Source organism: Onychostruthus taczanowskii, unplaced genomic scaffold (assembly GCF_017590055.1).
Source record: "Onychostruthus taczanowskii isolate IOZ18803 unplaced genomic scaffold, ASM1759005v1 scaffold199, whole genome shotgun sequence".
NCBI lineage: Eukaryota > Metazoa > Chordata > Aves > Passeriformes > Passeridae > Onychostruthus > Onychostruthus taczanowskii.
In genome coordinates this window covers 292,857-305,127 of record NW_024499228.1, presented here as the reverse complement: position 1 = coordinate 305,127, position 12,271 = coordinate 292,857, and the positions used below count along the sequence as shown (strand labels likewise).

The 12,271-nt window shown below is 52.5% G+C and overlaps 1 protein-coding gene across 1 annotated transcript; it reads right to left on the bottom strand.

Moving 5' to 3' along the window:
• Window positions 1-10,890: 10,890 nt before the first annotated feature.
• On the bottom strand, window positions 10,891-12,124 carry LOC121334898. The gene is made up of 2 exons (XM_041402419.1): window positions 11,934-12,124; window positions 10,891-11,855 (listed from the first exon to the last, which is right to left on the bottom strand). Exons 1-2 carry the CDS (start codon window positions 12,083-12,085, stop codon window positions 11,096-11,098), a joined length of 912 nt encoding a protein of 303 aa, XP_041258353.1. The 5' UTR covers window positions 12,086-12,124; the 3' UTR covers window positions 10,891-11,095.
• Between the last annotated feature and the right edge of the window lie 147 nt (window positions 12,125-12,271).

The following is a 12,271-nucleotide window of genomic DNA, read 5'->3' as shown; positions in this document are numbered from 1 at the left end:
GTCCTCAGCTAGAGAAGGAATTGTTTTGTCTCCCTACTCTGTGAAGAGAGCTTATTATCCCCTAATATGAAGCCTAGACTTACACACTAAAGCAGAACAGAATCTGAAAAATATAAAAGCTAAAACCTGAGGCATCAATGGCACTTACCTTTCAATAGCTTTGTGGGGTAGTTTCCATGGCAAATGATTCGTGCAAGTCCCTGGCAATTGGTTTATTGATGGTTGCCAAGGAAATTGCAGCAATGGGGGTGGTCTCTGGGTAGGTTGTCATGACAACTGCCATGGCAACTGCCATGATGGTTGTCATGGCAACCAGCCTTGGCAACAGGACCTGAAATGGTTGTGGTGGCAGCCAACCAAGGCAACAGGTCTCAGTGAAATGTCCAGGGCAACAGTCCCTGGCAGCGTATCCATGATGGTTGCCATGACAGCCATCCCCAAGTGGTGGTTACCATGGAAATAGTCCCTGGCATTTCAGCCAAATGCCATGGCAACCAGCATTTCCATGTCTGGTTGCCATGGCATTTGGCTGATGTTTGTCATGGTAACATCACAGCTCCAGAATTACATGGCACAAGCCCATAGGAATGGGGAGGGGTTCCTGGTGCTGGTTTCCATGGCAACTGAGCATCACAACTTGTTCAAGTGTTGCTTGCTGTGGCACCACACTTAGGAAGGAGTCCTAAGTTGATAGTTGCTGTGGTAACAAGTGTGATTGGTAATTGCTGTGTTAACAAGTTCCCAGGGTGGTGTGCATGTGCCATTCCCATAAGCAGTGAAGGTCAGGTGGGACAGGGCTCTGAGTAACCTGATCTGGTGAAAGATGTGCCTGCTCATTGCAGGGGCGGCCAGATGAGAGCAGAGATCTTCCAATCCATTCTCTCTGACCGTATGGTGAAAAGAGGCTGCTCAGTGGACTTTCTTGGCTGATCCTGGTACCTGATCACCACAGTCTGCCCTGTCCTACTCAATCTTCTTCAATGTTTGCTCTCTGTGTATTCCCAGTTTCACTGTGTGTCTGTGTGTTTGTGTACTGTGAGGACCAAGTGCCTGCTGCTGGTGAGACTTTTTGGCGGAAATGAGTGAGAATTGGGCCCAGTCTGGGGTCAGGCTGAGGCCATGGGGGCCCTGCCCAGTGGTGTCAGCTACCAGATTAATTGGCATCAAAAGATGGAAGTGCCCTGGAGAGCAGAGGGAATATGGAGCACTGCTCTCAGAGACATGCTCATGTGAAGATGGGCTTATTTGGGATCATCAGGCTTAGGCTCCTCTGGTTTGCCTCCCTGTAGATGCACACAACTATCACAAGAGACTGCTCACGATGAGGGCCCACAGTGTCACCGTGTCCACTTGGTTCCATGAGGCCCTGCGGTGTCACAGGGGCTCCTCGGCCCCATGTTTACATTCACATGTTTTGGTTACAAAGGCCAGTGGGCACTGGGTCCAACGTGGCCTTACGGTGTCACAATGGCCCCTGGGCACCAAGAAGCCCCAGAGAGACTCTTTGTCTCATGGCATCCTGCAGTGTCACAATAGCCCCTTGGTTCTGTGTGCCCCCACAGAGTCACAATGGCCCTTGTGCATGAGCCCCCTCAGGTTCACAAGGATTACTTGTTTCCATAAGGACCTGCAGTGTAGTGGGGTCCCCTTGGTTCCATGTGCCCTCAATAATTGCCCTCTGTTCCCATAAGGCCCCACAGTGTCACAGGGTTGGTTCCAGGTGTCCCCACAGTGTCATAATGGCCCCTTGGCACCACGAGGCACCACAGTGTCACAGGGTCCCTCTTGTGATTTGGCCCTGGCTGGTTCCAAGTACCCACCAAAGCTACTCTATCACTGCCCTTCTCAGCTGAACGGGGGAGAGGAAACATAATGCTGTGATCTCCTCTCTGTGCTTTTTGTGATCTGTCCTGTAACAGGGAGCTCAAGCATGTCTGTGAGAAGTGCATGCAAGTCTCTGATAACACTTGTTATCTCTACACAGAAATTCACTTTCAAATATAATACACTTCTCAAAACAGAGGATAAACAAAAGTAGCTAAAATACACTATATTTTACCCCAACTGTTAGGGTATAAGTAATGCGCCTGCACTTATGTGATGGCAAAGGTTGCTGCAGCCAGTTCAGCCCACAGACTAGGTGCCTGTGCACCCTTTGCCAGGGTGTGGTTGCTGGAACCAGAGCATATGCAGCTGCTCTCCACCTTTCCTGTCCAGTGTCAGTATATTGGTAATCCAGGCATCATTATTGTGCTCTTTTGTTTTATCATATGGGGGTGCAGGGACAGCTCTGGCAAGAAGGTACACCCTGCCCAGGCACGTGATTAAAAGACACACGTTCCAGAAGAGAGATAAATTGAGTGGTTACATGCAGTTTTCCTGGTAAAAATCGGTGCTGTAAATGTTTGTATTTCCAGTGTGTGGCTGCCTGGCTGTTTTGCCAGTGAATTATGTAATTTATTACAATTTAAACCAGCAAAGAATTACAAAATAAGCAGCTCAGCACTGCACCTGATCAATATGACAAAAGAATGCCATAGTGGTTAAGAAAGATACATCACCAGTTATCCTAATACTTTACCATCACCCAGATTCTCACATTAGCTGGGGAGCCCCTGTCACAGCCAAGGACTGGAGAGCCACTCCTGACAACTAGGAACTCCTGTGCAGTGCATCCACGTGCAGGCAAAGGGCAGAGGCTTCTGACTTCACTGTGAGAGGGCCCAGACTGGAGAGTGTGGAATAAATAAGCTGACATAATAACGAAGCACTTTTTGAAGACTGTCTGTTGTTATCAGGTTCTTACACCTCTCCAAACTTCAATTCATGAAAGAATTTGTGCAAAAATAAACTGCCAGACAGGTCTGGATTGATGTGACATCTCATGGGCCTTCTGTCCTGTGAACCTCAGACAGTGGATCTGTGGTGCTTTCCCCTTCCTCTGAAAGAAACTGTCATTATTGCCTACTAGCACACAACCAAAATGCAGACTGCCTGTCCAAAATTCAATAAATGCAAGGATTGGTGCCAGACAAAAGCTGCCAGGATAGATGGGTCTGGCTAGATGGCCTGCATGGGCATACTGGGGATCTGTGCAGGTCTGTCAGAGCACCAGGCTGCCCCAGGTTTAAGTAGCAGATGATGAACTTTGACTCGATCCAGCTGGCAAGCCTGGAAATGTCATCTGGAGAGGATCCTCTAGAGCAAAGCCTTTACTGCAAATCTGCACGTGAAACAAAACCATGATTTCCTAATGTTAGAATATACCATGTGTTAGGTGGAAATGCTTTTTGTGACTGATTGATGGAGAAAACTGAAGTCCAATAGACTCTGGCTTTAATTAAAGCCAACATGACAAAAATCAGTACAGAGGACAGAATTCTCTTTCGGGGATCTTCTGGAGATGCAGAACAAGTTGCATGAACTGCGTGAAGAAGATGGATGGAGCCTTGAGGGTTGGTTAAAAAGCCTGGGTTTGACTGGCTGGGTGCGCATGATTGTTAAGTATATTTCAATAATTTTGGGATTGTTTTTGTGCTTAGCCTTGTTATTACCTGGGTAATAGCATGTTTGCAAAACTTTATTGAAAAGACAATTAGCAAGATGTGGCATTCCATGCTTTTGGCACAAAAAGAAAACGGGGGAAATGTAGAGAGTTTTGTGCAGGAATGGCTTGATGAGAAAGGACACAGTCAAATTGGCCTGATAAAACTAGATGGGAAAGGAGGCTAATGATATCTTGAAGGACAGGGTGTCCTTCAGAAGGGGAAGTCTCGGTAAGACTGTATCAATAAGTTGCAGAATTAGGGACTGAGAGTTAGCTCTAAAATCACAAAAATGCAGAAGAGACCTTCAGATGATGTAATGACGCAAATAACACATTAACCAATGAAGAGCTACAGTTTTGCACTATGCATGTACTAATTAAGTATTGTATTTAACCAAGTGTATGATTATCATTAAACTGAGAGTTTGCTGATGACCATCTGGTGTCGCCTCTCCCTTCTTCGACAACATACATATGAGAATCAAAAATCATTCCCCAAAATCATTAACATAATCTCCCTTTCTGCACATGTTCTTCTGTCCTGGGGGGTCTCTTTGGTGGTCTCTGGTGGTTGGCAACTCCAAAGTCACACCTGAACTGGTAGAAGTTGGCACAGCTGGGCTGGTTGCTTTCCAGCTCTTCTTCCTACAGAAAAAGTATAGGCTTTTAATAGCATGGGTTTTTAAAAATAAGCATTGTATTAACCTGATGCCTTTTCTGGGGCTACCTAAAAACAGAGGTAAAAACAGAGGCCAGACAAAATTAAGGGAATTAAAAGCAGTTATATTTATTGAAGGGCCTTCAGGTACATCTCAGGCAGACAAAGCCCCCACCCCAGGGGCTGCACTCAAAAAATGGATGACAGGTGACGGTTTTCATAGTTTTATAAATTTGGTCCATTTGCATATTGGGGGGGGGGTAATATTCCAGTTACAGCTTCAGGTAATGAAATAATTTACCCCAGGTTTGCTGCCCCCAAACTCACTTTTGTCTACAGTTCTCAGGGCCTGAGGCAGTGAGGTGTCCTCGATTCCCAGGCCTGGAGAGGAATTGTTTTGTCTGACCAAAATGGGAAAGCAGTAGCTAACACTGTATATGGAGTTTAGAGTTATACAGTAAGAACTGCAGGATTAAAATATATATGAAAAATATAAAAGCTAAAGTCCTAAGGCATCAAACCCACCAGGTGCAAATGATTCTTCACCTGGCAACCGCACTGTGACCTTCTGGGTGTTACTGGGAGCACTGTTGCGAGCTGGAAGGGCTCTGACAAGAACTTTCTCCTCAGCCTGAACTTGCTGCTGCTCTGGCCCCAGAATGACTGTGGCTGTGATGTTTAACAGAGCAGCAGGTGCTGCCTGGGGGAGGCTCAGTGTCCCCTTGTCCCTGGCACAAATCCTGGGCATGGAGATTTTAACCTTGCAGCAGGTGCTGGGACTTTGCTCTCTCTGACAGGGTGGGAAAAAGAGATTTTGTTGTGAATCCTGGGACAGCACAGACCTGTGGGTGAGCGGTTGAGTCTGTGCCCGCCGTGACCCACCAGGAGCCACCCCAGTGTAAGAGCCTGAATGAGGGATATGGGACTCTAGCTGGCTCTTCCAAATGCAGTTGATGACATCCAAGACGTTACAGCAGTCAGGTCATGGGCGACAGAGCCTGTGCCTACAGCTGTCAGCTCCAGCTGGAAGCAGGCCTGAGGACCCTTAGTTTAGGTTACAAATGCATGATATACTTTTCTTTGCTGAACATCTTAACACAGTAGAACCAATCTATACCTTAACTTTTATCTATAGCCTATCACAACTACAATAATTACCATGTTCATGTTACTATTCTCCAATCACTAAAAGTTAGTACATTACAGTTGAAGCTAGTAGTTGTTTTTCAGTTTTCTTGCAGTGGAAAATTCGGAGACCTTTTTTCTACTTGCAACATCTGCTGACTTGTTTGCCTGTGCTATCTTTCTCCTTGGTAAAAACGTCTTCTTGTTTGAGGTGGGTTTATCCTTTGCTCTAAGTGATAAAAACCCCCTTTGTAACTAACACACCCTTTGCCTCCTTGGTAATCTAGTAAGACTGGCTCAGCAATTCTTTTCTTCTATATCAAAATTTGCTTCCATCTCTATTCCTTCCTCAGCTTCTACATTCAAAAATCTTTCTGCTAAGCATCCATACCTGTGAGACTTTCTTGTCAAACTTTCATCCTTCCCAACACCCCAGCACTGGGCTGCCAGAATGGGAGCTGGCACAACCTCGCTGCCAGCTGAGCTGAGCTCACCTGCCGTGAGCACGGGGGCTCTGGGTGGTGTCCTAAAGCTCTGTTGGCAACAGTGAGGGAAGGACTGGGGACACATCTGGGAGCTTGAGTTCCTCCTGCAGGGGTCTTTCGTGTCCTGAAATCAGTGGGTTTGCTCTGCTTTGAGGGCTGTCGTGGAGGCACAGGAAAGAACTGTCCATCTGAATTGCCAAAGATGCACAGTTCTTGCTTAAGAACTGTCGTAATTGCTAAGGATGTTTTTAAACATCCACCAGACTGCTGCTCCTGGGAAAATGTGGCTCCGCAGGGATCTCAGGCTGCAGTCCCAGGACTGCTGTTGGCACAGTGGAAGTCACCACTTCAGTACCTTGGCTGGGCACTTTGTCCCTTCCTTGTGAAATTTCTGGGGGTTTAGGAGACTCTGGTGACCTGCTTCAGGGCTAAGCCAGCTGAAAATTAAAGCTGAGAACTTCCTGCTAGTTTTGAGCCTCATGAAATGGACTGCAGGCACTTCAGTCCATCAGGGTGGGACTGGCAGTGCTGAATTAGAACAGCCTAAACTGGGCTGGGACTGGGGGCTTCAGACAGAGCGCAGGAATTGGCCTGGGATTAGGGGAGTGGGGTGAATGTGGCCTTTAGGTGTGCTGTGGAGATGAAGCTTTTTACATTTTCAAATGATAAATGCAACTCAGAAAGTGTCTAAACATCCAGATATCAACAGCTTTTTAGACAAAATATGGAACACACAGTTTGGAAATCCCTGCTGTCTCCAGCACCCCAAATTTTTGTCATGTCGAACTTTCTCACTTAATGCTGCAGCCATTGAAAACAGCAAGATTTTCTGACAGTGGCTGATGCTGGATGGTGGAGGAGGCTGGAGAAATGGTTAAACAGGTCAAAACAACTAAAGTGTGTGTTTGGGGTGGGCAGAGCAAGTTCTGCAGGTGGGAGGATCTCTGCTCCACATCCACCCACCTCAGCCCCTGCTCCACCCCAAAGTGGCTGCACAGCCCTTGGCACAGACACCAAAGTCCTCCCTGCGGGGACAGACCAGAGCAGGGAAAAGGTGGCATCTTTTACCTGTTTGAAAGAAGTGGAGGTCATTTGTGACACATCTGGATGAATTCTTCATAACACAGGGGTGGGAGAAAGGCAGGTTATTATTAGCCATGGGGATGGCTCGATCCCTGCAGAAATCTCCCCTGGAAACGAAGGAAAACCAGGTAAAACCGAATCAATAGAAATCAGGGGGAGCCATGTGGGGGTTTGAACTCGGGGGGATCATCCCAGCAGGGCTGAGGGGCCATGAAAGGCAGCTCTTCAGGCGTGGGGGGTCTTGGTGTCCTCACCCCCCACCTCCCCCTAGGGGGTCTGAGGGTCTTGGGGTGTCCTTGTCCCCAACCCTGTGCTCTGGGTGATCTTGAGTTGTTCTCCAGGCTGGCAATGACCAAAGCAGCTGCAAGATTTGGGGGTCACAGGAAGTTTGGTGTCTCCACTTTGATGCTGTGTCCAGGATTTAGGGTCCTTGGCACAGACAATGTCCCAGAGTCGGTGGTGGGAAAAGCTGGGTTTAGGTGGGAAAAGCTGTTTTTAGGTGGGAAACCCCAGGTTTAGTTGGGAAAAGCTGGGTTTAGTTGGGAAAGGCTGGGTTTAGTTGGGAAAAGCTGGGTTTAGGTGGGAAAAGCTGGGTTTAGGTAGGAAAAGTCAGGTTTAGTTGGGAAAGGCCGGGTTTAGGTGGGAAAAGCTGGGTTTAGGTGGGATAAGCTGGGTTTAGGTGGGAAAGGCTGGGTTTAGGTGTTGCCTTGGGACAGTGAGTGAAACATTGGGAATTCTGGTGCTGACAGGGGTTCTGCAGCTTCCACAGAAATTCCCCTTTGCTCTGCCCTTGATGAATCTGAAAGAGCTGGAGTCAGTTTGGGGTGAGCCCAAGACTCGAGAGGGATTGAAAAGATGGTGGGGGGAGCCAGGGGGTGACTGGGAGCACTGGGAGTGAACTGGGAGCACTGAGGAGAGTCTGGGAGTGACACGGGGATGGCACTGGGAGCACTGTGGGGAGACAAGGGGTGGGACTGGAGGCGCCGGAGGGAGCAACACTGAGTCCAGCAGGAGTGAACTGAGAGTCAGCTGGGAGCACTGGCTGGAACTGGGAGCAGGGAGGGGAACCAGGGAATCCTACTGGGAGCGCTGGTTGGAACTGGGAGCAGGGAGGGGAACCAGGGAGTCCTGCTGGGAGCTGTGAGGAGAACTGGGAGCACTGAGTTGAGATGCTGGGAGCACTGGGAGGGGGCACTGGGAGCAGTGGACACTCCAATCACGTGTCCCTCTTGTTCAGCTCCCCCCTGGCTGGGCAGGTGGGGAGGGGTCGGGGGGTCCCCGGGGTTTTTGGGTGCCCCCAGCAGTGAGGGTTTGATTGACAGCTGGGGGGAACAGACAGAGGGGGGGCTGGGGATGCTGGCATTGAGTTCCCCCTTCCCCTTGAACGCCCCAATCTCCACCCATGGCAGCTCCTGGATGCCCTGTCCTGGTGCTCAGACCTGCCCGTCCTCGCTGGTCACCCGATGGTGACACTGCCAGCAGTGGGACACGGGGGGTGGTGCGGGAGGAGCGGAGCCTTGACCCAACCCAGACCCTTCCCCCACACACATCCCCAGCCCCACTGAGTCCCAAAACCTCCCGGTCCCTCTTATTTCCGCGGGTCCCTGTCACTTCCCTGGATCTTTTGTCCCTTCCCAGAGACCTTGTCCATGGCTGGCTTCACTCGTCCCACTCCCAGGGGCCCCGATGGGGAAGGGGGGTATCTGGGGCGAAGAGGGCAAGGAGCAGAAGGAGGGTGTGGTGACAGCCGTGGAGGTGCCACCATGAGCGTGGCAGTGCCAGCAGACACGTGGCCATAGGGTGGCAATGCCAGAGGGTGTGACAGTGTGACAGTGACAACTTGACGTGGGGCCAAGCTGGGCTGGCTCCGTGTCTGCCCTGTGGGGACGGCGACCATGGGGCATGGCCCGGTGCCACCATCAGTGGCAGTCCTGGCACGGGGACACGCAGGAACAGCCCCTGGGGACAGGGAGGACCGGGCACCACAGGGGGCTGTGCCAGACCAGCACCTTCCACCCCACACCCCAAAATTCATCACCCCCCACCCAACACCATCATCACCCCAAAATTCATTGCCCCCCCAAACTATGACAGCCAAACCATCCCCATCACTGCCCATCCATCACTGTCAACCCCAAAATTCATCACCCCCCACCCATCATCATCACCATCCCACAACCCATCACCCCCCACCCATCACCCTCAAAACCATCCCCATCATCACCCCCCACCCCTCATAACCACATAATCCCTCAGCCCCCACCTGTACCCCCCTCACCTGCCCCATCCTGCACCCCCAGCTCTGCCCTGGCCCCGCTGTCGCCGTGTCCCCTCCTCCTGCCCACAGAGTGCAGGTACCGTTGCAGGGGTGGCCTTGTCCCCTCGTGTCCCCTCATGTCCCCTCGGGTCCCTGTGGCTCTCTGGGCACTTGGAGGGGGAGGAAAATCCCCCCTGGAACAGCGACCAGGGCACACTGGCCTTGGGGACATCCCTGTCACCCCCGGTGTTGGGGTGGCTGTAGGAGTGTGCCCAGCGCTGGCCCCTCGGGACCCCCGCCCCTTTAGGTGTCCCCTCCGGGGGGGGCGGCAACTTGTAGGTCTTCAGTAGGGCGGGGGACCAGGGGCGGAGGGGTGGGTGGGCTTCCACCTCCAGAAGTTGGGGTGGAGGAGGAAATTTGGGATTGGGGAGGGAAATTTGGGATGGGGAGAGTCGTGTTTGGGGGGGTCCACGGGCTGAATTTGGGAGTGGTGGGGTGGGGGGAGGCATTTTTGGGGCTGGATTTGCAGTTGTGGGGTGGGGAGAGGCATTTTGGGAGTCCCTGGGTGGGCATGGGATGGGGGGGAGTCATTTTGGGTAGTCCAGGGGCTGGATTTGGGCATGGTGGGGTGGGCATCCCCAACCTGGCATCCCCACCTTGAGGGGGTCCCCAATATTTAGGGTTCCAAATCTGCCCATCCAGGTGTCCCAAATTTGTGGGGTCCCACATCTCCGAGGTGCCCCTGCCCACCCAGGGGTCCCAATTTTTGGGTTCTCCTCCCCACCCAGTGGCTGTCCATGCCAGCCCCCATGCCGGGGACAGGGGGACAGGGTGCCGGGGGGACAGAGTGACATGTGCCCCACCCGGCCCGTGCCCCGGGAGCAGGCGGGACCGGATCCTTCCCCCCCGCTGCCCCGAAACCTGGGGACATCCCTGAGCCCCCCTTTGTTCCCCGAGGTGGCACCTGCGCTTTTTGTCACCGCCACCCGCCAAATTTGTCACCAGCGCCCCAAAGCGAGGGTGGCCCACATCCTACGGATAGGAGGGGAGACAAGATTTTTGGGGCCACCCCCCGCCGCTTCCACCCTCCACATCCCCCCGAGGATGCTGCCCCGCGCTGCCCCGGCCGTAGCATCCCCCGAGGGGAACTTGGGGACTTTGGAGAGTGTCCCCGTGTCCCCCCACCCCGGTCCCCGCGGCACCTCCGCTGCTGCCCGCGCTCGGCCCCGGCTCCTGCCGCAGCTTCCCCAGGTGACTGGGCAGGAGTTTCAGTCACACCCTCACCTCCTCCTTCTCTGGGAGGTGATGTCACTTCTCCCGCTGGGGACACGCCGGTGACACCAGGGGGACACGGAGGGTCACCCCTCGGAAGGACTGAAGGGTCGAGGTGGCTCCTGGAGCCCCCCGATATGACAGTGGGGGGCCTGGGATGCTGCGATGACAGTTTGGAGGGGTGGGTGCTCATTTTGGGGTCTCCAGGGTGGCTCCGGAAGTCCCCTCCCAATATCTCAAAGTCACCCCCACCCTGTGCCTCAGTTTCCCCCTGATTCTGCAGGGACCACCAGGCACTGATGTGTAGTAATTACAAATCTGCTGTACAGAGAGAGACATAGCTCTCCCAGGATTTTAGAAGCTGTGGGAAACTTACAGGAAAGAATTCAAACAATGATTATCTCTCTTTCTGTAACCATTGTTTATAGATAGAGTTCTACAGAGTATGCTGTTCATAGTTCACCAACAGTGTGAGAGAAGATTCCTAAAAGCCAATCGAGTCTTAGGTCCACCACTGTTTCTATAAGAACTGTAAATTTCTAATAATAAAGTGTCTTTTCATGCCTTCTGAAGATAGTCTCTGTATCACCTTTAGCTGTCCCCAGTAGCCCTTTGGTGATACTGATGTTCTGGAATTGAGTTTATTTTGGGGGGTTTGGGAGTTGGGGCTACTGGGATGTGCTGGTGGGCCAGTGAGGTGGGCCAGGGTGTGGCCAGGCAGGTGGTGATCTGGGCTGGAGGCTATCCAGGCTGGGTGCTGCAGGGCCAGGATCGTCCAGAGCAGAGTCCAGCTGACATCCATGGCTCAGGTGTCCATCTGGACCATGGTCTGTCCAGCTGGGATCCAAGGCTCGGGTGTCCATCTGGACCTGTGTCCATCCAGACTGGGATCCAAGGTTCTGGTGTCCATCCAGACCAGTGTCCATCCAGACTGGGATCCATGGCTCTGGTGTCCACCTGGACCAGTGTCCATCTAGACTGGGATCCATGGCTCTGGTGTCCATCCAGACCTGTGTCCATCCAGACTGGGATCCAAGGCTCTGGTGTCCATCCAGACTGGGATCCATAGCTCTGGTGTTCATCCAGACTGGGATCCAAGGCTCTGGTGCCCATCTGGACCCGTGTCCATCCAGACTGGGATCCAAGGCTCTGGTGTCCATCCAGACTGGGATCCACAGCTCTGGTGTCCATCCAGACTGGGATCCAAGGCTCTGGTGTCCATCCAGACTGGGATCCATAGCTCTGGTGTTCATCCAGACTGGGATCCAAGGCTCTGGTGCCCATCTGGACCCGTGTCCATCCAGACTGGGATCCAAGGCTCTGGTGTCCATCCAGACTGGGATCCACAGCTCTGGTGTCCATCTGGACCCATGTCCAACCTCTCCTGCCCACGTCCATCCCGGGCTCCCTGGCTGGGGCCCCTCCTCACTGCAGAGTGGACAAGACCCACGGTGAGTCCCAAGATGACCCCAAACCCCCTCCCAGCAACCCCACCAGGCCACCCACCCTGAGCATTGGTGCCACCAGTGTCCCCTGGAAGCCGGGCCAGCTCTGGATCTCCTGGAAGAGAAGATCCACAGTCCTGGGCCGGGGACTCGAGGGCATCCAGGATGGTGAGCACCAAATCCATGTGGCACAGTGGGGATAGCTGGGGTCATGCCTGGGGGGACAGGGGGTGACTGGTGAGGGGAGTTAAGGGCTGGGAAAGGGATTGAGTGGGGGGGATGCATGCAAAAAAGTACCAGAAGCAAGGGCTGAGTTCCCAAAATTGGGGGAAAGGATCCAAACCAGAGGGGAAAGCACTCAAAATAGGAGGGAAAGGATCCAAAATGGGCGGGGAAGGA